Here is a 27,304-nt window from a genome sequence, read left to right as displayed (position 1 = left end):
TACGTGGAGAGGGCCCCAGAGACCAAAGTGGATAAAAGCCGTTGCACAGACATGTGGTCATGGCCCACCATTTTGGATTTTATAGTAGATGAGGTCATGTTGGAATTCAAGCGGTGAATATTAATATCTATCTCTCTTCTCTTAATTTCCTCTTCTCAAAATCTGGGTAACTTAAAGTTGGATGGGTTAGAGTTTCCAAGTCAATGCTTTGTGAAACACTTTATTTCAATTGAATGTTGGTTTAAAATTTGCCAAGTACCCTTATTTTCTAAAGTTTGCCAGCAAAAGTTTGTTGTTTAACCTCCTGAGAATGTTGTTGCATTTCTCCCATGTGCCTACCTCAGAGTATAAAAAACCCCCTAAGCTCCTTTAAGAAACTCGTTGAGTGAAAGCAGGGCTTTAGAACTTGGAATTGACTGCTCCAAGGGTGGAAACACAGCCCTACCATCTGCCATGGACTGATCCAGACTGCACTGGAACAGGGTGGAGCTTGAGAATATCTGCAATACATTGATGATACCATTGTATGGGGGAACACAGCAGAAGGAGCTTCTGAGAAAGGGAAGGAAATAGTCCAAATCCTTCTAAAACCTGGTCTTGTCATAAAACAAAATAAGGTAAAGGGACCTGCACAGGACATCCAGTATTTAGTAATAAAATGGCAAGATGGATGTCATCATATCCCAATGGATGTTATTAATGAGGTAATAGGGATGTCTCTACATACTAGCAAAAAACAAGCAAAAGCTTTTTCAGGTGTTGTGGGATTTTGGAGAATGCACATTCCAAATTACAATCTGATTGTCAGCCCTCTCTGTCCAGTGACCTGGAAGAAGAAGGATTTCAAATGGGGCCCTGAGCAACAACAAGCCTTCAAACAAATCAAGGAGATAGTTCATGCAGTAGCTCTTGGACCAGTCTGAACAGGGCAAGATGTAAAAGTATTCTACAATGCAACCCAGGAAAATGGCCTTACCTGGACCTCTGGCAAAAAGCACCAGGGAAGACTTGAGGTCAAACTCTAAGTTTTTTGAGTTGGGGATACAGAGGATCTGAAGTTTGCTACACCCCAACCAGAAAAAGAGATACTGGCAGCTTACAAAGGAGTTTGAGCTACTTCAGAAGGGATTGGTACTGAAGTACACCTCCTCCTGGCACCCCAGTTACACATGTTGGGTTGAATGTTCAAAGGGAGAGTTCTCCTCTGCACATCATGCAACAGATGCTACATGGAGTAAATGAGTCACACTGATCACACAACGAGCTCAAATAAGAAATCCCAGGTGTCAGGAATCTTAGAAGTGACCATGGACTGGCCAGAAGGCAAAGATTTTGGAATGTCACCAGAGGGGGTGACAGGATGAAGAGGCCCCACTATATAATAAATTACCAGAAAGTGAGAACAATATGCCTTGTTTACCGATGGAATCTGCAGTCTTGTGGGAAAGCATAGGAGATACAAAGCAGCTGTATAGAGTCTCCTATGACAAGTCACAGAAACTGCTAAAGAAGATGAATCAAGTCAGTTTGCGGGGGTGAGACATCCAGTTGGCCTTAGACATTGCTAAACAAGAAAGATGGCCAATACTTTATACTGATTCATGGATGGTGGCAAATGCCCTGTGGGGGTGATTGCAGCAATGGAAGCAGAATAACTGGCAGCATAGGGGTAAACCCATCTGGGCTGCTGGATTGTAGCAAGATATTTCTGCCCAAGTGAAGAACCTGGTTGTAAAGGCACATCACATAGATGCTCATGTACCCAAGAGCTGGGCCACTGAAGGACACCACAACAACCAGCAGGTGGATCAGGCTGCTAAGACTGGAGTGGCTCAGGTGGATTTGGATTGGCAACACAAAGGTGAATTTCTTCTAGCTCGGTGAGCCCATGACATGTCAGGACATCAAAGAAGAGTTAAAACATATATATATGGGCTCGTGATCAAGGGGTGGATGTAACCATGGACACTATCATATAGTATCCTGAGTTGAAAGAGACCCACAAGGATCATCAAAGTCCATCTCCTGGCCCTGCACAGGACAGCCCTAAGAATCACACCATGTGCCTGACACCATTGTCCAAACATTTCTTGAACACTGGCAGTCTTGGGACTGTGATCACTTCCCTGGGAACCCTGTTCCGGTTCCCAATCACCCTCTCAATGAGGAGCCTTTGCCTAATATTCAACCTGAACCTCGCCTGACACAGCTTCATGTCATTCTCTCAGATCCTGTCACTGGTCACCAGAGTGAAGAGATCAGTGTCTGCCCCTCCTCCTCCCCTCACAAGGAAGTTGTAGACTGCAATGAGGTCTCCCTTCAGTCTCCTCTTCTCCAGGCTGAAGAAATCAAGTGATCTCAGCTGCTCCTCAAATGGCTTCTCCTCTAGGCCCTTCATAGCCCTCCTTTGGGTGCTCTCTAATAGCTGTATATCTTTCTTATATTGTGGTGCCCAAATCTGCACACAGTACTCAAGGTGAGGCCCCACCAGTGCAGAGTAGAGCAGGACAATCACCTCCTTTGACCAGCTGGTAATGCTGTGCCTCAGGATATGGTTGGCCCTCCTGGCTGCCAGGGCACACTGCTGACTTATATTCAACTTGCCATTGACCAGGACGCCCATACCTCTTTCTGTGGAGCTGCTGTCCAGTGTCTTGTTCCCCAGTCTATACATGCAGGGTTACCCCATCCCAGGTGCAGAATCTGGCACTTCCCCTTGTTAAAGTTCATACAGTTGGTGAGTACCCAGCCCTCTATCACACAGGTTATCCACAAATGTGAAACATGTGCTGCAATTAAGCAGGCCAAGCAATTAAAGCCTCTCTGGTATGGAGGACAATGGCTGAAATATAAATATGGGGAGGCCTGGCAGATTGACTATATCACACTCCCCCAAATCCAGAACAGAAAGCACCATGTGTTTACTAATGCACCCAAATTATCCTTTGTTTTCCTTTTTAAAATGTATTTGAAAAACCTTTTTTTGTTATACTTGATATCCTTGGCCGGATTTAATTTGACATGGGCCTTGGCCTTTCTAGTCTCATTTCTACTTACTCTGGCCATCTCTCTACATTCACTCCAAGTAGTCTGACCCTGCTTCCATCTTCTGTGTATTTCTTGCTTGTACTTAAGTAGACAGGAGTTCTTTATTCATCCACAGAGGTTTCTTGCACCCTTGGCCCGATTTCTTCCTCATTGGGATGCATCATTCTTGAGCCTGGAGAAAGCGAGCCCTGAATACCGACAAACTCTCTTGAATCCCTCTTCCCTGCAGGGCCTGCTCCCATGGGATTCTTCTAAGAAGATCCCTGAAGAGGCTAAAGTTAGCTCACCTCAAGTCCATGGTTGTAATCTTCCTTGCTGTCTTGTTACCTCTTCATTCAATACTGAACTCTACAATCTCATGGCCCTTACAGCCAAGGCTGCCCCCAACCTCCACATCATCAAGGCCTTCCTTGTTGGTTAGTATAAGGTCAAGCAACATACCATTCCTTGTGGGAACCTCCACTAACTGTGACAAGAAGTTATCATCAGTGCTTTCCAGGAACCTCCTGGACTGTTTGTGCTTTGCTGTGTAGCTTCTCCAGCAGATGTCCAGGTGGTTAAATTCCCCACAAGAACCAAGGTCTGTGACTCTGACACTGCTTCTAGTTGCCTGTAGAAGGCCTCATCCACTTCCTCATTTTGATCAGGTGGCCTGTAGCAAACACCCACAATGTCACCCTTGCTAGTCTGCCCTTTTATCCTAACCCATAAGCTCTCGACTCGCTTGTCATCCTCACCAATACAGAGCTCGATGCATTCCAAGTGTTGCCTCATAGAGAGCAACTCCACCACTGCACCTTCCTGGTCTCTCTCCTAAACTGTGTAGCCCTTTATGACAACATTCCAGTCATGCAAGTTATCCCACCATATCTCTGTAATCACAATGACATCAAAGCCCTGCAGACACAGATCTCTAGTTCCTCCTGTTTGTTCCCCATACTGCATGTGCTGGTGTACAAGCATTTAACAGAAGTATTTAATGGTGACAATGCCAGTGGGGGTGCAAAGGGATACTCAATACTCCTGTGTAGAGGTTGTGTTTTTGGTTGCTTGTACTTGAACAAGGTATTCCCTCTTAAGCATTCTTTTGTTACTATGGTGTTTCTCCAATGTTTCCCTGTTGACTTCTATTACCTCAGCAATCCTTGGTTTGTTTCTGTAAGACTACAGGTGTACTCCAGTGTGGCTGGTACATCTCAGAGTTACCTCCAGAGGGCCCTCACAAGTACCCTGTCCCACTTTTTCATACTACCCCACAGTTTGCCAGGGACAAGCCTGATATTGTCCCCCTCCCCCTTTTTTAGAGATCTCTTCCTTCCCCAAAATTGGAGTACATGCAGCAAAATCCTAAAATCCTGCCTCTGCTTAAGAACAATCCTTGTCCCTTCTTATTTTTTCATACAATTACATTAATTACAAGCTATATCTATGATGATTCTCTAGATTATGGTGGATGTACCCTAGCTGGCTGCCAGATCCCCAACCATCTGCTCTCTCGCACCCCCTCCTCAACTGTATGGGGAAAAGAAATTGAAAAGCTGTGGGTCAAGATAAAGACAGGGAGATCATTTACCCATTGCCATCATGGGCAAATCAGACTCAAGTTGGTGAATATTCTTTTAATTTACTGACAATTAAAAATAGAGTTAGATTGTGGGAAACAATGAAAAAACTAAAAACACAGGTGCAGGGGGATGGGGGAGTTGCAGTCATATCATTGGGTTGGAAGGGACCTTAAAGACAATCTAGTTCCAATTCCCCTACCATGAGCAGGGATGCCACCTACTAGACCAGGTTGTTCAGAGCCCTATCCAACCTGGCCTTGAACATTTCCAGGGATGGGACAGTCAGTTCATAAAACTTCAACTCTGCTACTCATTTCTCACATTTTTCACCTGTTCCAGCATGGTCTGCATCCAATGCATTGCAGCACTAGTCTCTCCTCACAGAGGCTGGCCTGTAGTCCCCACCCTTGCCACATATACCTAATACAATTAGAGAAGTACATAAGATTATTTTTTCTTTACAAATGAATGCTTGAACTTCTAAATAAAATAAAAAAAAATTACTAAATAAAGTAATTACTTAAATTTTGCAAGGCTGTTTTTTGGGATTTTTAATACCATTATTTCTCCTAGACCTTACTGCTAGGATGTAACAACTTAGAGAAAGCATATGTCATTGTTTATCATACATTTTATTCAAAATATGCCAAAAACCCAAGAGATGTGGCAATTTCTAATTCACTTGATTTGCAATACTTTTTTTTCTACCTCCTGAAACAAAATCCAAGTTGATCCACAAACCTTGGGAATATAGTTTAGACAAAAAAAATCACAATTTCCCCTTTCGAATTCCAAAATCCAGACAAAACCTAGTAGAAACATTAGACAGATCTCGTCTTTCCTTGCTGTTATTCTTAAGCAAAAGGAATCCACTTTGTAGTTACATCAGCTAGCTGTATTTTTTACAGAATATAGGAAAGCATTGTAAACAAGTAAAGACAATATGTCTACTAAAACAATGATGATCCTTTTAGGGAGCAAAACATGGGACATCAAATCATTCTATTATTTGTTCATTAATGCACAAAAAGAAAAACGTTTTCATAATGGCAGGTTTACACGTATAGAAGAATCTTATCAACAAAATAATTAAAAATATAAAAGCCTGTTAAGTGTGCTTACATTCTTTGCTACTACCCAAATATTTCACTTCATATCTTGTTAAGATATTTGCCTTTCAAAATGTAAACCATGTTGCTTTTACTTTTAAACAATAATTATCTTGTCTTTTCAAACCTTAACTGAAGTGAGACCCACTGCACCCATGAAAGCAGAAGCACACTAAGCAGAACTTAATATTAGCTTGCTAGCACACTAGGCAAAATTTAACTTGGTCTAATCCATTGCAAAGAAATCCTTTCATCTGAAAATTACCTTAGATATGAAAGATGCATATACTGTATGTTACTTTTGCAGTTAAACCACATTTTAAACTTGAAACCTGCAGTTCTCAAGAATGAACCTGGTTAATCTGCACACATGGCAAAGATGTTCAGAGGCAGGAGTGGTGATTTAAAAACAATAAATAATTTGCAATTTTGGTGTGGAATCAATTATCCTATAGTTTTCCAATACCAAATTTGTTAATGAATACTTTATCCAGTTATTTTCCTGTTAATATTGTGAAATTACTATATAGTATCAAATCACATTGTATTGATTTATACGCAAACACACTTGTGATGCACACTATTCTCAACTGCCCAATGAAAAATCAATGATTTGCGATAGCAAAATCTAGAATATAATAAATGTGCACTTGAAATATCGGCTAAACTTGGTTCAATGACATGGAATGGCACTGTGTTATTAGAAGAAATGAGGTCAGGATTGAAGTATTTATAAAACAACATTTGCACACACACAGCCAGTGCTTTAAGCGACCTACCATTGACTGTCAATTCCCTATGTAAAAGCTCCATGGCTTAGTGAAGGGCTGTTGCCAGATTTAAATACATGTGGGAAGACATGGGATGGAGTTGAGCTGCGGGCTGTCGGACCCACCTGCAGAAGCACATGGCAGCATAAAGAAGCACATGGCAGCAAAGAGAAGCACATGGTGGCACAGAGAGGCTTGTCTCTGCCTGACCTTGGGGGGAGGTGACACACAGCAGATCCCTATTGGAGAGGACCTTGCCCGAAGCTGACAGATGGGTGAACAGCACATGACCACCCTATAGAAGGACATTTAGAAAGCGCATTGCTGACGTGGCAACATGGGATAGGTCACGTAGTGAGAATAATCATATAAGGAAATACTGTGCTTTGAAAAACTGTATAAAATCAGCTTGTTTCTTTGAATAAACGATTCAGATTCCCTGCTGGTCTGAGTCCGTGCCACGGTCACTCAAAAATGGCACCTGAACAGGGACTGAAGCTCCAGTGAGGACAACTTGGTTGAACTTTACAGAGGGACTGAAAGGAAGCCTAGAGGCTGAAACGAAGCCTGTGAGCTGAAACGAAGCTTGGGAGCTGAAACAAAGCTCATGGCACCAATTGACCTTTCTGCAGGACCAAGGGTAGCAGCTGAGAACCATGGGAAGTGGTGCTTCCCAGGAGCAAAAGGACGTTGCAGAGATGTTGGAATGGATTTTGCAGAAACACAGCAGGAAAGTTGAGTCTACATATTTGAACAGACTCTTTTTCTGGGCAAAAGACTGTGATACAACTTTAGATACTGCTAATATTTTTGACCTTCAGACATGGGATGCTTTAGGGGATGTTTTGTGGGACCGCGTTGGGCAAGGCGGCAGAGCACTAGTGGAGCTTTTGTGTTCGCGGCAGACTGTGTGCAGCTCACCCATGGTACATGTAACACCCAGAGACCGGAAAAAGAAGGACACTCATGGCACCGCGACAGCTGTGTTGGATCTTCAGGCACCTGTTCCTTCGGAGCCCACTCCTGCCCTGCCTGCTCCCACCACGCCCGCTCCTTCCTCACTGCTGCTGCAGGAGACACAAGACTTTGACTGTAAGTCTCATGGGACTGTGGGAGGAGAACTGGAGGGTGGCCCCTGGTCCCCAGATCCGCTTGCACCGGGAAGGGAGCCTGATATTTTCCCCCCTGATTGGTGGGCAGTGGTGAAAAAACAGGCTGCCGTGGAAGGAGATGCGTATTTCTTACATGTTTTTCCGGTTATCTACCAGCCCCACCAACTACCTAGATGGGAAAGCTTGCCTTATGGTGTCAGAAAAGAGATGCGCTGCTCAGCCATGGACAATGGCATCAGTGCCCCATTCATTACTAGCCTTTTGGAAACTGTGGTGAACTCATATAACTTGGCACCACAAGACTAAGCAAATAGTGCAGCTTATGCTGATGAGTATACAAATCACTGTCTGGGTGTTGGAGTGGAGAGAACTCTACACTGTTCAAGCTATGGACAATTTATGGCAACCCCTGGGGCACGTTTTGTGACCTATCGGTGCCAAAGCTCTTATGGGGGAGGGCCAATATGCACCAACTATGGTACAGGCTCAGCTGCCTGCAGAAGCCCTTCAGCAGTCAAAGGAGCTCACTCTGCAGGCTTTTTGTAAAGTGCCAGATGGTAGTCTCACTACAACCTCATTTGTTAACATAAAACAGGGAGCTGATGAACCTTTTATTACGTTTCTAGATAAGTTAAAAGCCACCCTAGATAAGTAAATAGACAACGCTACCGCATGAGAAATATTACTGAAGCAGTTAGCAGTGGAAAATGCAAACTCCAATTGTTCAAAAGGTTTTACAGCCCCTGCAAGCCCCCACTGTCATAGAAATGCTTAAGGCTTGTCAGGGAATTGGCACTGCTGGTCATGACTTTGCTTTCGGAGGCTCTCGCTATGATGATCGTTTGTTCCGGATTGAGTGTTTGTTTTTCGTGCGGGAAGCCGGGTCACATGAGATGTGAATGCCCCTGGAACAAAAAAGGTTCCAGGGACTCAAGCATATGTGCACTTTGCTAGAAGGGACAGCACCATGTAAAACAATGCTGGTCTAGATTTAATAAAAAAGGGGAGCCACTGCCAGCTACATCAATGGGCCCTCTGGGAAACTGCCAGCAGAGCTCAGGAGGGAACCACATGTGGATAGCAAATCAAGCCCAGCTGCACTCATCCCTGCAAACGCCTTGCATGCCAACATGGACCTGGCCTCCGCCATCACAGTAACTCTTCAGGACAGTGGTGTGCACTGTTTGCCTTCAGATGTCCAGGGACCACTGGGCTGGGGGTGCAGGGCACTTGTGATTGGTCGAGTGTTGACCACAAAGCAGGGTTTTTTTGTTCTGCCTAGACTCACAGACAGGGATTTTACTGGAGATATTCAGATAATGGTTAGGACCCCTGTACATCCATGTCAAATTTCTGAAGGGGCACGAATTGCTCAACATGTTTATTTCCATGTTAACTCTCCTGGTAGTTTTCCATGAGTTAGAGGTAACAGTGGCTTTGATCTCACTGGGCAGTCACAGATCTGGGCACAATCACTTTCCAGTCATAGACTCACTCTCAAATGTGCTCTTTGGCATCAAAATGAGAAACTACAAGTTGCTGGTATACTTGATAGTGGTGCTGATTGTACTGTTATGGCTTTCTCAGTGCTGCCCAGCCATTGGCCCCTTACTCAAGCTGCTAAAGGTCTAGCTAAGGTTGGAGGCCTCTCTATTCCAAAGCAGTGTCAATTTTGTCACAATAGAGGCCCCTGAAGGTCACACTGCCACTGTGAAACCTTATGTACTATCACTCCCTGTTACTTTGTGGGGATGAGACTGCCTTAGCCAATGAGGTCTTGCATTGGGAACAAATTTATCATAGGAGACACTGCTGAGCAGCATGTCCTGGCCCTCACCTGGATGACAAATCATCCTATGTGGTTGGACCAGTGGCCCTTATCTCAGGAAAAGCTGCAACATTTGCACCAGCTTGTACAAGAACAGCTGCAAGCTGGCCATATCATTCCCACAACTAGCCTGTGGAACTCTCCTGATTTTATTATTCAGAAAAAGAGTGGAACATGGTGACTGATGCATGATCTTTGAAAAATCAATAATGTTATTGTACCTACAGGAACCCTACAGCCAGGGCTACCATCTCCTGCAATTGTTGCCGCAATCCTGGACCCTCATAGTGATTGATTTAAAAGACTGATTTTTTACTGTACCACTGTGAACACAATGCCCCCTGATTTGCATTTTCTGTGCTTTCCATTAATGTTGCTGAGTTGATGCCTCGGGAAGGCTGACCTGAAACAAAGACTGGACAGAGCTTGAGAATAAAGTAGGTATTTATTGAAAGGCCTTTAACAGTACATCTTGGGCAGGACAGGGCCTGACCAGGACTACACCCAAGGTGGACTAAAATGGTCACAAAATGACTGACCGGTCACAAAGTCTTACATTTTTACAAGTTTTGGTCCATTTGTATATTGGGGTTTAATTGTCCAATTACAGCTTCAGGTTGTGAAGTCCCATCCTTCTTGTTCCTCCCTCCAGTCCACTACTGTTTATGCTTTGGGCCTGAAAGCTGTCCTTGGTCTTCAGCAGGAAAACAATTTGTTTTGTCTACCTACTCTGTGAAGAGAGCTTACCAGCATTTAATATGAGGCTCAAAACTACACCCCTAGGCAGCACAGAAAGCATAGAATCTGAAAAACATGAAAGCTAAAACTTAAGACATCAGAGCCCTATTAAACTGTCTGGCCTCTGCAGATGCAATTGATACCTCAAGTGTCCACCCTCAAGGATTTTCAAAAGCTCTTAGGAACAATTAATTGGGCACGCCCTTTATTAGGTTTTACAACTGAACAACTCTACCTCCTTTTCCAGTTATTGAAAGGGAATCCTGAACTTACTTCCCCTGACACCCAGAGCAACAGGAGCCTTAGAACAGATCACACAGGTTTTAAGTGCTGTAGTGGTTTTGGTTTGCCAATTTTTCATTTCTCGGCCAACACACCAATTAATGTGGTGGGTCTAATATTGTCTAAATGCCAATTCACCCACTAGAATTATTTACTCCTTTTTTGCTGTGAGATAGGATTCGGAGAAGAGCAAAGCAGGCTCAAACTTTAAGAGGTATAAAGAAAAAAAAAATGAACAGAACTAAAAGAAAAAGAAAGAAATTAATAAGAATCAGAATAAAACCTTCAAAACACTTTTCCTCCCCCCACAAGCTTCTTTTCATTCCCACTGACAACGTATAGAGACAAAACCTGGGACTTAGGTCAGTTGAACACCTCTAAAATAGTCTTGTATCAGTTCTCTTAGGGAGAGGAGTCTCTTTTACCATGTCATAGAGACTTCCCCACAAGAAAACAGTTCTCTCATGGCTTCAATTTCCATGAATAGCAGCAGCCTGGAAATCTGCAATCTTGAAGTCCCTCCCATCTCATGCAGTCTTCCCACAGCTGCATTCCTGGGCCATGTCAAACTCATGGGGTACTATTTTAAGGATAAGCTGTTCAAAAGCAAAGGTTCTCTTCATCTGTCTCTGAGATCATCTTCATCTCTGGGAACAGAGGTCTTCTTCGTTCCCTGGGGGAAAAGGGTCTTCATCCCTCTCATCTCTCTTTGTTCAAGCCTCTCATGAGATCACAGCTATTTCAACATTTACTTGCTTCAGCTCGAATGCCTTTGCTCATATCTGCAATTTGAACACTCTATCCCCCATACTGTTTTCATGAATTACTGTGATATTCTAGCATATCACAGTATCACCATGGCCTTGCAAAAGAATTTCAGCCTAAGACTAAGGCATCTCCTCATTCTCCACCCATCTGGAACTTGACTCCTTCACTGACCTTGGTGTCTTCATGTTGTTTCTCTACGTGTCTTCACTCTGTCCTTTCCTCTTCCTTGAGAGAGGATCAATCTGAGTTTCATCTCTGCAATAAAGGAGTTAATGTCTCGCCCGGGGCCTGCATGATGATTTCTGCCGGGTGGCGGCTGATGCAGTCACGATGGTAGATTCACGCCACGCTGGGGCTGTGCCAGGATCTCAGGGGCCTGGCCCAGCCAGCGCTGCGGCAGAGGCAGGGCCCGGTCCGGCCCCACCAGGCCCGTGCTGGGGGAAGGGGGGGGGGGGAACGCCCCGGCGGCAAGATGTTAACAGCCGCTGGGGCCCGGCCTTACCGGGACGGGGCCCCTCAGCCTCCCCTCCCCCTGCCTGGCAGCCGCTGGAGCCCGGCCACGATGGGGCCCAGCGGACTCCCCAGGAGGGGGTCCGGCCCCTTGGCAGGGCCTGCCCGGCCCAGCCTGGCCGCGTGGAGGGGGCCGGGCGAGCCTGTTATCTGTTCCTAGGTCGGAAGAAAAGAGAGCTTTCCCGGAGTTTGTTCAAATTTTAACATGTGTGTTCACAGAGGCATATTCAGCTTCCTAGTGGTTTAACAAGGCATCAGTATTCAAAACTAGTCATTGATTGGTTTTGTCAGGCACAGAGGAAACTTTTAGCAGCTTCTCTTAGAAAAATCATTTCCATGGGTGGCTTCTTCCTTCCTCACTAAATGTCAATCAATGCAAAACCAGCACAAGTGCTCAACAGACTCATAGAAAAGTTGATGGTATCCCTGTAAATTTTTATCTTAATTTTATTGAAAACTCTTACTGTTCCCCAATTCCAATTGCCAATGTCTGCACGGTGTTTACAGATGGCTCTGGAAAGACTGGGTGGTCTGTAATAGTGTGGCAAAGTAACAGCCAGTAGCTACAAGATAAAAAAGTAGTTCATGGTTCTTCTGAACTGGTAGAATTAGCAGCTGTGGTTAGGGCTTTTGAAAAATTTCAAGATGAGCTTAGCATTGTTACTGACTCTGCTTATGTTGCAGGTATTGTGACAAGAATAGAAGCAGCTTATATCAAAGAAGTAACTAACCAATTGTTCTTTTCTTTATTACTACATTTGCATTTTGCAGTGCAGTTACGTACAAAAAGGTATTATATCCTATACGTATGTTCCCATACTGGTCTTCCTGGCCCCATCTCTGAAGGTAATGCCCATGCAGACCAGTTAGCTGGGGCTGTTGTTGTGCCAGATGTTTTTTCTCAGGAACATCTGTCACATGGTTTTTTTCACCACAGTGCAGCAGCTCTTCAAAAATAATTTCAGCTTACACAAGACCATGCATGGCAAATTGTGCAAGCCTGTGCCAACTGTCAATAGGTAGCACCCTTGCCTGCCCTCAGAGATTATTAATCTCCAGGGACTTGAAGCTCTAGAAATCTGGCAGACTGATGTTATACATATCCCTGAGTTTGGTACGTTGAAATACATTCATGTTACGATTGATACCTTTTCAACTAATAAAGTTTTTAGGCAATTTTGTAGGTATTTTAGGGAAACCCTCTCAGTCAAGGCTTGAGCCTCTGGCCAAGCCTTAGCCCTGGCTGACTGGGGATTATACCATCAGACCCAGGTGTTTCTGCACTAAAAGCATAATCAAGTCACTGAGTTGCCTATCTGATCTACTGAAAGCTGAACCCACTTTCAAGGTAAACTTGGAAGTCTTACCTGGGAAAGGCTCTCCAAGTCTTCACTGTGAAATGGGACTCCCCAGAAACTGCAGACTGGGTGATGGTAAAGGTTTTAGACAATTTAAAGTCGTTTCTCAAGGTTCTATCTGTTTAATCACTGTCACCATTCATGGGAAGGAGACGTGTGTGGATACCAGTTATTGGGTGTTTTCATGTATCCCCCTGTTCATAGGAAAGACACCACTTTTGTGAGTAATGGAGCTTGTTTGGTTCAGGGGGTGGGCCAAACGTTCTAATGTTAGGAGTGCTTTGTTTCATGATTCTTGTTTGTATAAAACAAAAAAGAGGGAGTCGTGTGAAGATATGGGATGGAGTTGAGCTGCGGGCTGTGGGACTCGCCTGAGGAAGCACATGACAGCAAAGAGAAGCACATGGTGGCACAGAGAGGCTTGTCTCTGCCTGACCTTGGGGGGAGGAGGTGACACACAGCAGACTCCTATGGGAGAGGAGCTTGCCCAAAGCTGACAGATGGGTGAACAGCGCATGACCACCCCATAGAAGGACATTTAGAAAGCGCGTTGCTGACGTGGCAACATGGGATAGGTCACGTAGTGAGAATAATCATATAAGGAAATACTGTGCTTTGAAAAAGTGTACAAAACCAGCTTGTTTCTTTGAATAAACGATTCAGATTCCCTGCTGGTCTGAGTCCATGTCACGGTCACTCACAAATACACACTACAAGAAATGACAATATAACCAATGGGCCTGTCCTGTTTGAACACAATCTGAAGAACCCTCAGCTTTATTAAAGGCATAACTTTTGTTTAGTGATAACTTAACAACTCCAGGAATGACTTGAGCAACCTGGTCTAGTGGAAGGTGTCCCCGCCCTTTGCAGAGGGCTTGGAATTTGATGATCTTTAAGGTCCCTTCCTACTTAAACCATTTTATGATATGAAATACTGAAAATAGAAGTGTGCATGTTGGCACCTTGGTGGGAATTAAACCAGAGAACCAAGTCCCCTGCAGAAAAATGCAAACGATGCTTCTCAGGTATCCATTAGGAGCAAAATATTTACAGTATCTACCAGCAGCATGTATTAGCCATAGAGGAAAAAAAAATCAGAATTATACCACCTGGAGAAACAACAGCTAAGAACTGATGTGAAATTGCTAAGTTAAACTCATTAGGAATCTCATCATATACAGGAAGAAGTTAGAGTTATTAATCAAGCAGGAAGCAAGATAGCTTCATATCAACTTTAGAGAATGCAGAAACTCCATATATCACTTATTTTAGTTTTAATAGGACAAATACAAGAACAGGAATCCCATAGAATGCTGCACTCACAAAATCACTATTTGTGTATCATTAGCTGTCTATCTCAGACTCTGTACTGCAGTATGCCATGAAAGATCCAAAAGCTGTACATACATCAACAATCCAATATGGATTTCACAAGAAAACCACAAGGCAACACTCAGGATACTCTACCATAAGAGCAAAACCATGTTTTGTAGTTCTATGCTGAGCTGTCAGAAAGAGTACAGCACTCTGGAATCAGACTCACAATAATGGGAATGGAAAGTTCCCATTCTATGAAAGCAGGGGAGCTGCAGCTAGAACAGAGGCCAGTTGCACACAGCAGCATACTAAACAGACTAGCTTGCTTTGAATCCAAACATAAGCAACTTGATACAGTACAACTGTATAAGCATTTCTATAAATGCAGTGTTACCATTACTGTCCCCATTCTGTTTGTGTCACATCCTCCCATCAGGTCACCTCGACCTCAACAACCAGGACCACCAAGAACATTATCAAGCTAGCTATATGGCATTTTCTCCATGGGACTGCATATTGCAGCTAATTTAGGATAAAAGTTTTTGACTGACTGCTTTGAATATGTAATGATAATGGTTAGTGTATAAGAACTAATGTATAATGATAATTAACAACATGTAAGAGCTAATTATAAGCACAAGGTATACTGCTAACAAATGTCAGCCTAAAAGCTTTCATCAAAGTTTAAAACTGACCTGATGTCAGTCTATATATGCATACATATTTAATTGTAAAACAACTTTTCTCCTGCAATTTAAACTTTTAAGACTTTATTAGACTAGTCACAATGCAATCTGGGTTCTTAAGCATCTGGAGACATGGGCTAGCAAGTTCTGTTTAACTGGTCCTCTTAACTGGGGAACAGTAGAGTTCAACTGAGTAGAAAGACATGGAAAACAGACTAAGTAGCTGAAGCATGCTAGAAGATTTGATCTAAATCACATTGATTAGAATTCAGGAGGAACATGGCAAAAGCAGCAACTGAAGTTCATGTCTAAAGGAGGAGTTGAGGTCACTTGGTCTGTTCAGCCTGGAGGAGACTGAGGGGAGACCTCATTACAGTCTACAACTTCCTTGTGAGGGGAGGAGGAGGGGAAGACACTGATCTCTCTGGTAACCAGTGACAGGACTTGAGGGAACGGCACAAAGTTGTGTCAGGGGAGGTTGAGGTTGGATATTAGAAAAAGGTTATTCACCCAAAGGGTGGTTGGGCACTGGAACAGGGTCTCCAGGCAAATGGTCACAGCACCAAGCCTGAAAGAGTTCAAGAAGCTTTTGGAAAACACTCTCAGGCACATGGTGTGACTCTTGGGATGTCCTATGAAGGGCCAAGAGTTGGACTCAATGATCCCTGTGGGCCCCTTCCAACTCAAGATATTCTATGATATGATTATATTCAAGTACTAAAGCTGAATACTTTAGCAATATTACATAATGCAAAAATATTTTGTTACCTAATACTTTCATAAATTACTGATTTTTTCATCCATCCTGGTCATATTATGACAGAGAACTCTATAATAACTAAGTCTCATTTAAGCTGATCTGAATGTGTACTTTTCCACTTCCAACCTAATTTCTTCAATACATACTAAGAAATCTTCCAGTTTTCCACCCAGCCAAATATTTGCATTTTGCTTGACAAGGATATTAATACTTCATACAGTATGTTGATAAATACAGGACAATATTCTGACATTTTCACTCTGAACATCAACCCAGTCACTGCTGGTTCAGATAACTCAGACTGTAATATTCATATACAAATTTGTACAGAGTATGTGAATGCTACAAATTATTGTCCAGGATAATCCCATGTTCCAAACAATTTCTGCCTGTCTTACCAACAGCAGCCCCATCTCATCTCCTAGGCATCAACTCCTTCTCTCTCTTGCTCTTCTATTGCTCTTTGGCATTTTCCTCTCCAGAATACAATCACCTCAGGCCTTTTACATATGAATAAGCATTCCTGACCACATGTGCCTCCGTAATGTTTTTTGGATGCAGTGTCTACCATCCCATTCAGATTTCTCTCCCATTTAACCAAAATTTTCCACCAATCTGGATGCAACTATTAAATTATTTTAAGCTCACACCAAAGCCTAAAAGTATAATTGCCTTGTGTTCTAAATAAATCCCTATCTATTATGGGCCTGTATTCTATATATTTGTTTATTCAAGTCATCTTTTTAGCAGCAATTAAGGCTGAGAAAGTACTTAATCAAGTTAGAGAAAATCAATTATTTCATTAAGTGCTCTCATACTAAAACATAGTTTTCCAACCTCAGACAATTGGAAGCAATACTTCCCCATGCAATTAGCAAGTATTACAAATTTATTGTTATGGTACTTCGGCCCAGGGCATGGATTTACAGCTTAGCTTTTTTAATAAAACTTTTCACCCAACTGCAAAAGTAATTTAGTGTGTCCAAGCTAGACTAATAGAACAAAACTTGAATCTTTGCATATATCAACTTTTTAATAATACCCATAATTCCTTCTCATCCCTTGACCACAGCAGAACTTTCAACTTGAGTTCAAGCCTCCTCTTTGTTATAAACTGATTAAACACCTTCAAGGCTTTTAGCCAGATAATGTAAAACATAACACAGCATAATATATTGACTTTCACTGTCTTCTTTCATAACTTAATTTACATGGCTAGTTCTTGACAGTTCATTACTTAATGTAATCCAGTGAGTATAGAATATTCATCCTTGCCAGAGACTGGAAAAAATTGATGTCTTGAGACATTTTGGGATGTATGTGTGTGTGATGGAAGGGGCAGGTCAGGCCTTGCTTTGGCAAGGCAGTGAAATGCTCCACTCCCCAGTCATAGAATCAGCATCCCAGCCCCACAGTGTCTGTCAATCAGGGTACACCAGGGGCAGTGCTACACTCTGCCCTAACCCAGCTCCTGAGTGGCTGAGTGACCAGTAGTCCCACCTGAGAGGAGAGTCCATGGAGACTCTGGGGTTTAAAAGGCTGACCATGAAGTGATCATGTGTCTGACCCTGCCTCCTCTTGGAATCCACACTGGAACCCAGGAGTTGGTAGCTATATGTGCGTTTTTCTAGATCTTTTTTGTCTTTCTTTCTTCTCCTAATTCTCTTTTCATGGTAACGTAACATTAAACAGTTTAAAGGTTGCTAAGTTAAATGGGCTAAGTTAATGCTATATGTGTTTTATGTTGAATTGGATGTTGTATTAAATCCTTTGCCAAACTTCCTTGATTTTCTATATTTTACCAGTAAGCTTTTGTGCAATTTTGACCTCTTGAGAATATCTGGTTGGTATTTCTTCTGTGCACCAACCCAGAGTAAAGGAACCTCGGTTTACCCCCTTACATTTAAATGTTCTGGCATGTTACAATCCTTTAGTCTTCTATTCCAGAGAAATCAGCTTCTCAGTTACAGTGGTTAATATAGTCCAACCAGACTCCACATTTTCCATTCAATTAAAGACTATTGTCACAGGAATCTGTGGATTTCCAAATGCAGCATTCACGTCTCCTAATTTTATGATTTATCATAAGGCTTATCTTCATTGCTTAAAGTACAGTAAGACTACACAATGAGAGCAGTTTTCTAAATTTATGCTTATACATCAATGAAACATGGACATTCTATACTACTAGTGGCATTAATTACACACAGAAAATCATTACATACCCCATCAGACAAATAGGCATACCTAATCTGAGCACCTAAAAGAAGGCTTCATGAGGATCCAGTCCCCTCTCTCTCCTACAAGGAAACATTAGTCATCAACACCATTTCATACCACTCATACCCTGCTTTATACTTAAGGAAAAATTCCTGCAATACAGAAGGTTAGAAGATAGGTAGTTACTATGCCTGACTGGATTAGCAAGATCAAGGAAAACTAATAGTATAGTGAAAGACTGTTGACAAATATTCAAGATGAGGATCTCAATTACATCAGATCAGTGCTACTGAACATTGTCAGTAAGAAACCCAACTTCTCTACCAAAGCAATTGCAAAACATACAGTAAAAAATAGATTCCACTGATAACAAAAATAGTTTTTCATTATTATCTCAACATTTTATCAACTACTGATGTTCTCCTATGCATTTAGATACATGTTAGTAAGCTTATATTAAGACATTACAAGAACATGAAAATAGATTAACTATGTACTACAGGAAGAATAAACAATTATCATAAATCATTTTCTTTTACAGAAAATAGGTTTAAAAAATATTTCATTTGCTACTAAACTGTGAAACCAGAAGCATTCATTCTGAAAAAGTAAATTTCTGTATCCTAGAGACACATGACCTAATAGCATTCCTGAACCTTTAATACTTACATAGTAATCACTAACTGCAACTAGAAATAATTAACAGCAGTTTACCAGGTTTCAGATGTCATTTAAACTACAAGCAATTAAACTGTCAAATACCACTCACCAAACATGATTCTGAATGAAAATGAAACAACTAAAATATCAGAATAATTTTGAGAAATACTTTTTATTCTTTCTCAATGTACTCAAGAAGCTCCAGAACTGAGGGGAAAGGGGGTGAGTCAACAATTCAACACCAAGTTACCAGATGCAACAAGTGCCAGATAGAAGACAGGAAAAACACTATCTGCAAGAAGCTTGCATTACACACTTCCTAGTCATAAGACAAGGAGCTTGCCAACTTCCCTTTCCAAAGCACAATATACCAAAATATTCCCAAAACAATATCAGCATCACTATATTCTCCACCACCAGAACTGGAATTCAAGCTGCTGAGATGTACTCTACAGCACATTTCCAGACATCTCTTGGCCTACCTCCCTGCCACCACCTTCCTGTCTCTGCCTGGTTGGCATGTTAAGCCTCTTACTAGTGAATAAAACACCTTTTTGAAAGTCCTGATCAGATACTGGTACCTCTATAGACTACCAGAAGTACACTTAAATGACCACTTCTAGAGGCTGTTGCTGTACACCATAAATTCCTGAAAACGTCAAATCTTGAGCAAGTTTAAAAGTTTAAGCAGCTTTAAAAAGAGCTTTGAAAGAAATTAGGAAATCTATTTTAATTTTCAGATGACTACAATACCTGTTGACATCTAAATGTAAAAATCTGTTTTCTTCACAATCTTTTTCCCAAAATACATAAAGTTGATGTAATCAGTCCAGTCTTTTTTTTTTTGCAAATTCAACTTCGTTTTAAAAAAATCTATTTTTAAGCTGAATATTAGTAAAGGGAACTTCTTATTTGTCATCCTCAATTCAGTTTGAAAGCAAAACATTTGGCGGAATAAGAACATAAATACTAAGATTTAATGCTACTGCTCTAGGAAGTCATGTGCTACACAAGTCCAGCTTCACATCCCCTCTCCCCCCAGTCAAATAGCTGGCTATTTAACAGTAACACAGAAAAGCATGCTTTTTGGCAAGCATTAGTCATAATTAATATATATAACTCTGAAAGCTACAAAAATATTTTTCTTCTTTATCTTCTAAGGTAAGTTCATCTTTATAAGATTTCACATATATGTAGTCTCTTTATTCTTACTAGCATAATGCTGGATCTTTTAACAGGCAGAAACAGCACCTCACTTTAGAGAAGGAAATATATAGCACATTATCTTTTACAATTTTTGTACAGTTATGTTCAGAAAGTACAGTCAAAGAAATACTACCCTCTCTTTCTAGTGCAAAGTGTAAAGACTGTGATGGATGCTGTTGCCTTTGCAAAGTTGGTCTAGGGTCTTAGGCCGACCCTTGGGAAAACTCCACCTCCTCCAGAAGCAAACTCTATCCCTACCAACAGAAACCTCCAAGATAACAGATATGAAAAGCTGTGTATTGCAATCTCAGATAAAACCAGCTTGTTTTCTTATTAGTAACTTCTTTCCCTGGCTCTACAGTGTTGCACTAATATAACTAACTTTAATATTAAACAACCTACAAGAATTTATTTGCCATACCCATGTTTACTTTCACCAGACATGAGCCTACAAATATGTAACACCCAAAAACATGTCAGTACTGAAATAGCACTTACTGTAATCACAGCCTTGCTCAGACAGATAGAGCCTCTACAGCCATACTCCGTTTCATCTTCAGACTTGTAATAACTGAGTGTGTTGCTTTTCAGAACTACCCATCGATCCTGCCACCCATGAATGTAATTAGTCCACTGTAAAAAAAAAAATCAAAGATCAGCTACTAAAAAAACAACAATAAAAAACAGTTTGGCTGATATTTCTCAGGCTTCAGGAAAGACATTTCCACATTGAAGTTCCTTCTTTGTATTCACCATAAAATTGTTAGCAGGCTATACAATAAGAAAAAAGCCCAGCACACTAGAGTTCTGAAACATTTAGAGAGCAGTAGGATACACTTCTGTAAGGCCCCAGAAAACTTGCTCAACAAGACTGTTAAAAGGACTTACATTTTTTCATGTACTCTGAGTTAGATGCAAGGGAGAAATACCAACAAGGTATTCTCCAGAGGTCAAAACAAGAAAAACTTTACTAGCAACTTCAGAAAATCAGAGAACTCTGGCAAAAGTTTAGAGCACAGCATTCGACATAAAACATTCCACAAAGCATTAACTTTGCCCATTCAACTTAGCAAATTCCAAACCTGTCTGATTTTAAGTTACTCAAAACTCCAAGAAGAAGGAATTTAAAGAAGACAGAAGAGATACAGAAAAGAACAAATATAGCTACCACTCCTAGCTCCAGCAATGTTCAGCTGATAGAAATTCCAAGATAAGGCAGAGTTAAGACATGTGCTTGCCTCATGTTCTGGGTTAAATACCCTTTTGGCTGTCCTGGGTTCTTCTGGTCATCTGGCCCTCTGGGGCTAGACTGGGCCTCCAGGGGTGGGGTGTGGGGCATTGCTTCCAGCGTGCCAGTGATTGGCAGCCACTGCAGGGCTGGAATACAGGCCCGGGGGAGTGGGGTGTACAGGGCAGTGCATTGCCTCACCAAAGGCAATGCCTGACCTGCCCCTTTCCCCACACATGCACCCGAAATGTTTAGAGCCAGCAATCCTTCGAGTCTCACAACTTCTAATAAGATTCTCCTACCAAATTATTCCATTTCCTCCAAAGCTTTGCTCTTTACTAAAGGGCAGAACTGAAGCAGTAGTGCATACACAGAGAACTGTAGCCTACTTTTATTGATTTAAACAATTATACACACAAGGTATTAAAAGTAAATATCTCATTAGTAGAAAGCTTAGTATGCTACCATTTCATTTGGCTTGTCTCAAGTATTGCTGAGGTGTCAACTAGCAAAAGGTAAACGTCCCTCAAGGATATTCACTGCAACAGGTTTCACCATACTTGGCTATTCATATTACATTCCATGTTCTTACAGAAAAGGCAGCATCAGCTACACTCAGCACAATCATCCACAAACGTTTGCATGTACATAAACTATAGAATGTCAGAAGCAGCCATGGCTTCACCTGCTACACCATTAAAATACAGCACTAGGACTTATTAGATTATAAGATTTTACAGATGAGAGCCAAGGGCCTTCTTTTCTCCTAGCTGTTCCCCTCATCTCTAGGCTTAGAAACATTTATCAAGACTGAAGGAGTTCACAGAGTCCCTCACAAAAAACAGAGTACTAGCCCCATCATAGCTCCTCTCAGCATCCAGGGCCTACTTATAATTTGAGTACTCCATGATATGTGCCTTCTACACAGGTCTGTGTCTAGCCTTATTGCATAGGAAAGAAATTCAAAACATAGTGCTTTAATTCTAAAGATATTTCAACATTATTCTGAAAGTACTTTCTGTTTAAAAAAAATCTGCTTTCAAACTTAGCAATTCAGTATTCAGCTTTAAAATACTCCTTAAGTTTCCCAGTATCATCCAACACATTTGCAAGTCATTTAACTTTCAGTGACATAAGCAAAAAGTGATGGTTATTTTTAAAAGGGGGAAATAAACTTCAATGTCATTTTTCTTCCACTCCTCCCCACCTCCTGTATCTCTCGCTGCAGGGGTATTTTATTGCCCTGTTTTGATAGTTGGACCAAGGATTGTGCCATTCGTGCTGGGGCCTGCTTCTGGGAAGTGACCACGAGCCGCGCCTGCTTTTAGGAGCTCCTGGGCAGGGATGTGTGATGTCGCGGCTCCAGACCACACCCAGGACCGATGTCAGCTTCGGCCAGAAGCCTAAGGACTGGGGGTGACACCTCCTCGCGCGTACCTGGCTGTCCCCTTGCGGGCCTCTTTCCGGAAGCTCATGCCAGGCAGCCAGCCGGCTCGATACAGGGGAAGCAGAGACAGCCAGCCGCCAATCCCTCCCCCAGCCGCGGCTCTTCCTCAAGAAACTGCTTCCTCACGCCGCCTCTCAAAGGTTGCGAGGAGTGGGGGAAGGACGGACAGGCACTGAGTAGATGCGAGTATGAGGACGTAAGCCTCCTCCTGCCCTCCTCCCCCGGTCTAGGGGGGATGTGGTGGTGCCTCCGGCTGAGGGAGGGAGAGCGGGGAGTTTGTGCCGGACGCCGGAGCAGCTGCCTAGCAGGCTCCGCGCCATCAGGTGGCGGCTGCATCGGCCATGACGGCGCCTCCCACGCCTCCACCAGGCCCCTCTACCAGCACCGGGGGACGCAGGAGCCTTAGCCCGATCCTCTGGAACAGCGGGGTGGGGAGAAAACGGGCAGCCGGGGCTGACAGCCCTCAGCCAGCTGCAGGATTAGGGTTAGGGCCAACTGCAGGAGGGGGACCGTAGTGCGACGCGGAAAAGGGAAGCTAGAGGCCGTCAGGCACAGGCTGTGGGGAGGAGGAAAGGCAGCTCACCTTGCTGAGTACCCCACAGAGCTCAACAGGCAGCCCGAGCTCTGTCTCGGGGTCGTCTTCGGAGCCAGAGGAATTCCAACTCTGATTGTCCGACATAGCCGAGCAGGGAAGAACCAAGCGACCCCCGCCCACAGCAGCCTCAGCCTCCTCCTGCTGAAGGGACGGGAGTAGCGGGCTCTACTTGAGAAGTACCACTCCGCACCCGCAGTACCACCAGCAACCGGCCGGCGCCAAGGCACGCAAGCCTGAGCTTCCCCCTCACTATTGCTCCACGGCCCCTACCCGCGGGAAAAAACACAACACAGAGGCGGCGAGAAGACACAAGTACGCGTCTGCCTGCCACGCATACCACTTAGAGCGTAGCAGACACCACCATCTTACGCAAGGCGAGTAATCTGTGCCAATATTTATTAGCTCCGCCCCTCGCCTTCCCTTTTTAGGTTCCCTAGCCGGGCTGCGCGGTGGCTGCCGGAACTTATAGTCTTTCTTTCGCCAGTAAGGCTGGTTACAATTGGCTCTTGAAGACGCAGTCTGCTGTAGCGGTTCTCTCCCGTCGCCGGGTGGCCGCCATCGTGGTTTCGTCGTTTCCGTGGAGCTAGCGGTGAGTTTCGCCTTCGTAACTGGATGAGGTGGGGAGCTGTTTCCCCTGCCGCTGGAGGATATATTAGACTGTTGTTCTTTTTGCTACCACAAGTTCAGGGAAATCAGTTAGGAATCAAGGTATGTGATGATATAATTAGGAAAAAAAAAAAAAAAAAAGGCAGTCAATTGATGCATCTTTAGCTGAAGGGAGCACCCAAAAATGTAAAAAAGATAAACGGCCACCTGAGCGAATCATATAACACTATGGACCAGCCCCTGGGAATCCAAGTGAATTAATATCAGGTGCCAGAAAACCCATTTATAATTTGAATCGAATGATTAGGTCACAAGATGTCTTTGAAATAATAACCAACCAGACAGCTACAGCTCTTGACCACCTTGCCGACCAATCCATTCAGATGAGGAACGTGATATTTCAACATCAGATGGTGTTAGTTTATCTCTTAGCAGAAGGGGGAGTGTATGGAAAATTAAGTTACTCAAACTGCTGTTTGCAAATAGATGACAGTGGAAAAATGATCAAACGTAACAAAGGGAATAAGAAAGTTAGCTCATGTATCGGTCCAAATGTGGAAAGGATGGGAATGAGACATGTTTTCATGGTTACCTGGTGGACTATGGGTTAAACAAATGCTTTTTTTCCTCTTATGTGCTGTAGCAACTCTAATCTTTTTACCATGCATGATCCCTTGCTCAGTACAGCTTATTCAACATGCGATCAAAGGGATGCAGGTAAGTAGCCATGCCTACTGATCCAGAAATGGCTACAAAAGGACAGAAAATTATGTCCCTGCAAATAATTGCAAAACCAAAAAATACCCAGGAACAAAAAAACATAAGTCAATGGTAACTAAAGTTTGTAAAGACTATTATTGAGAAAATAAAAAGAGGAGAGATTGAAAGGAATGAGAAGGAGGTGTCTTTACAAACAAACTGTGGGCCTGATGGTAGAGAAGGCCAGATACTGAGAGGTGAAAGACGCAATGGGGAAAACCATAAATTCCGTGGAAATTCCGCTAATTGACACAGACTGTTACTCAAGACTGTGTTAAATCCCTGGACTTAGAGAAAAAGTACAGAAACACAAGAAAAAGAAAAAGGGGGGTGTACACATTAGAAAGGGTTTTATAATAAGTGATTTGGAAAGTCTACCTCTCAAGTACCTCAGCCAATAGGGAAAGAGAGAGGGAAATGCGACCAGGAAATTAGGATAAAAAGGAAGCTGCATCCTCTAACAATTTGAGAGACCCCATAGGAAGTGCTTCATGGCGTCTCCCTTTATTTGAATAAAGTTACAGGACTCCTCTGTCTCATGTTTGGACATAAGCCTCTGGTGTTTGTGGATTAATTTTCCCAACATATTTAAACCAGTATGTGGCCAGATTATTGTGTCTCATGAAATCTCTTTGACAGGAACCCCAGTTCAAACAGACACTGCTTTTGGAATTTGCTGTTCATAACATCCAACCTGGACTGCAGAAACAGCAGTCAGGACAGCTGAACACAGGTGGAACCATCATACTCGAGTCAAGGTCTCTATAACCCCAGAGATTTAGACTTCTCAGCAGGTGGAAAAGGATGGGAGGCCTCAGCTACCAGTAACCACAATCAATAACCACAAATCATCTACAAGGACCTTTGGTGATTAGTGGACTAATATGAACTGTCACTGTCTACTATATTCTCTGTATTTACTGTGTATTTACTTGCCACACCTGATGCAGGGGGCAAGACGTGGAAGAGTTGGGAGGAGGTGTTTTAAATGTTAATCAAATGTTAATACCATGGCAGGTTCTTAAAAAAGAATAAGTTAATAATAACTAGGGTTTGTAAAGAGAAATTGAGAAATAAGAAGAGGAGGGATTGATAGGAAAGATGTGTGCTAATGTCTTTACAAACAATTTGATGGGTAAGGGTATGGGTGTTAACATCTTTAAAATGGGTCTTAATGTCTCTACTAACTTCAAGCAGCAGGTTTGTTACAGAGCCTGGACAGCTTGGTGCCTGAAACAGACAAGTGGGTCTGTACAAGCCTAAACTTCTCAAATATGGGGTGAAATGACAGGTTCAAGGAGAGATATGTGGTAGACAGTTTCGGGAAGGCAGTTCCTTCCTAGTACCTCAGCCAATGGGGAACGGAAGAGGGCAGCATGTGGCCAGGAGTTTAGGATAAAAGGAGGCTGCGTCCTCCAAAACTTTGAGAGAGAAATACGTAGGGACACTGATGCCTTGGGAAGGCTGACCTGACACAGAGACTGGACAGAGCTAGAGAATAAAGTAGATATTCATTGAAAGGCCTTTAAGGGCACACCTTGGGCAGGACAAGAGCCTGACCAGGGCTACACCCAAGGTGGACTTAGAATGGTCACAAAATGGACAACCGGTCATGAGGTCTTACACTTTTACAAGTTTTGGTTCATTTGCATATTGGGGTTTAATTGTCCAATTATCATCCTTCTCGTTTCTCTCTTCAGTCCACCGTTGTTTATACTTTTGGGCCTGAAAGTTGTACCTGTTGTCCTTGGTCTTCAGAAGGAAAACAATTTGTTTTGTCTACCTACTCTATGAAGAGGGCTTACTAGCACTTTGTTGCAGTTTGTTTGAGTTTTATGTTTACTGGACTGTTCTGTACCCCCTTGTTTTGTCTGAGTTCATGGTTTTGTCCCAAAAGTTGTTTGCTCCCCCTGAGCCGTCAGTTATGCCAACCCCAACCCCTTTTCCTGGATGTTCTAAGTCAATCTTTCACTGGAACAATCTCTGTCAAAACCTGTTTTGTGGGTTCCCCTAATCCCCAGCGTTTCATTCATCCGTATAAGTTGTTTTCCTTCCATTGATTTTCTATTAGTTCCTAAAGTTTGAGACTCTCCTGTGTTCTCCTCCCCCCCCCCCCCCCCCCCCCCCCCCCATTGGTTAAAAGTCACTACTTGCCCCTTGAATCCCCCGGTTTATATCCTGCTGTACCCAGCACCTGGGGTCTGTCTGTCGCTGGCTATTTGGGGAAATAAATCTCTCTGGGTCACAGACAGAAGTCCTCCCTCTCATTCCTTGTTTCGAACCTGTGCCGAGCAAAGACTTCCAAGCCGTAGAGCAGAGAGCTCCAAGACGCGCTTCCCGTCCCCTGCTCAGGAGATGCATCCCACTCAAATCGTTCCGGCACTGGCGAGAGCACTTAATATGAAGCTCAGAACTACACCCCAAGGCAGCACAGTATCTGAAAAACATGAAAGCTAAAACTTTAACGCATCATTTCCTCTCTTTAGAGGCTTGATAAGGCCTTTTCCTTGACAAGTCTCAATTCTAAATATCTACTAATAATAGGTATTCAATAACAGATAAGAATCCAACAATAATAAACATCTAACCATAGATAAATATCTAATAACAGTAAAAATCTAACAACTGTAAATATCTAATCCTAGATAAATATCTAGCAATAATAATAATAATAAACATTAATAAACATCTAGCAGTAGTAATGTCTTGTACAGTTAGGTATCATGCAA

The 27,304-nt window shown here is 42.8% G+C and overlaps 1 protein-coding gene and 1 long non-coding RNA gene across 5 annotated transcripts in view; one reads left to right on the top strand and one right to left on the bottom strand.

Annotated features, from left to right (window-relative positions):
* LOC310922289 (ceramide transfer protein-like) overlaps window positions 1-23,623 on the bottom strand; it is a 205,907-nt gene extending 182,284 nt beyond the window's left edge. For all 4 annotated transcript variants that reach the window (XM_083882742.1, XM_083882745.1, XM_083882743.1 and 1 more), the window contains exons 1-2: window positions 23,199-23,623; window positions 20,439-20,573 (exon numbers count right to left, since the gene is read on the bottom strand). In XM_083882742.1, coding sequence (XP_083738868.1) covers window positions 20,439-20,573; window positions 23,199-23,294 — 231 coding nt within the window. In that variant the 5' untranslated portion in view covers window positions 23,295-23,623. The remainder of the gene's footprint in view (window positions 1-20,438; window positions 20,574-23,198) is intronic.
* Window positions 23,419-26,677, top strand: LOC310922290. Its single transcript, XR_014592384.1, has 3 exons — window positions 23,419-23,522; window positions 23,639-23,799; window positions 25,215-26,677. It is a non-coding gene; the product is annotated as an uncharacterized lncRNA (long non-coding RNA).
* Window positions 26,678-27,304: the final 627 nt, after the last annotated feature.

The sequence above is a fragment of the Zosterops lateralis genome (assembly GCF_965231275.1).
Source record: "Zosterops lateralis genome assembly, chromosome: W".
NCBI lineage: Eukaryota > Metazoa > Chordata > Aves > Passeriformes > Zosteropidae > Zosterops > Zosterops lateralis.
Note: the sequence above shows the minus strand (reverse complement) of the source record. Positions and strands in the feature narration are given on the sequence as shown.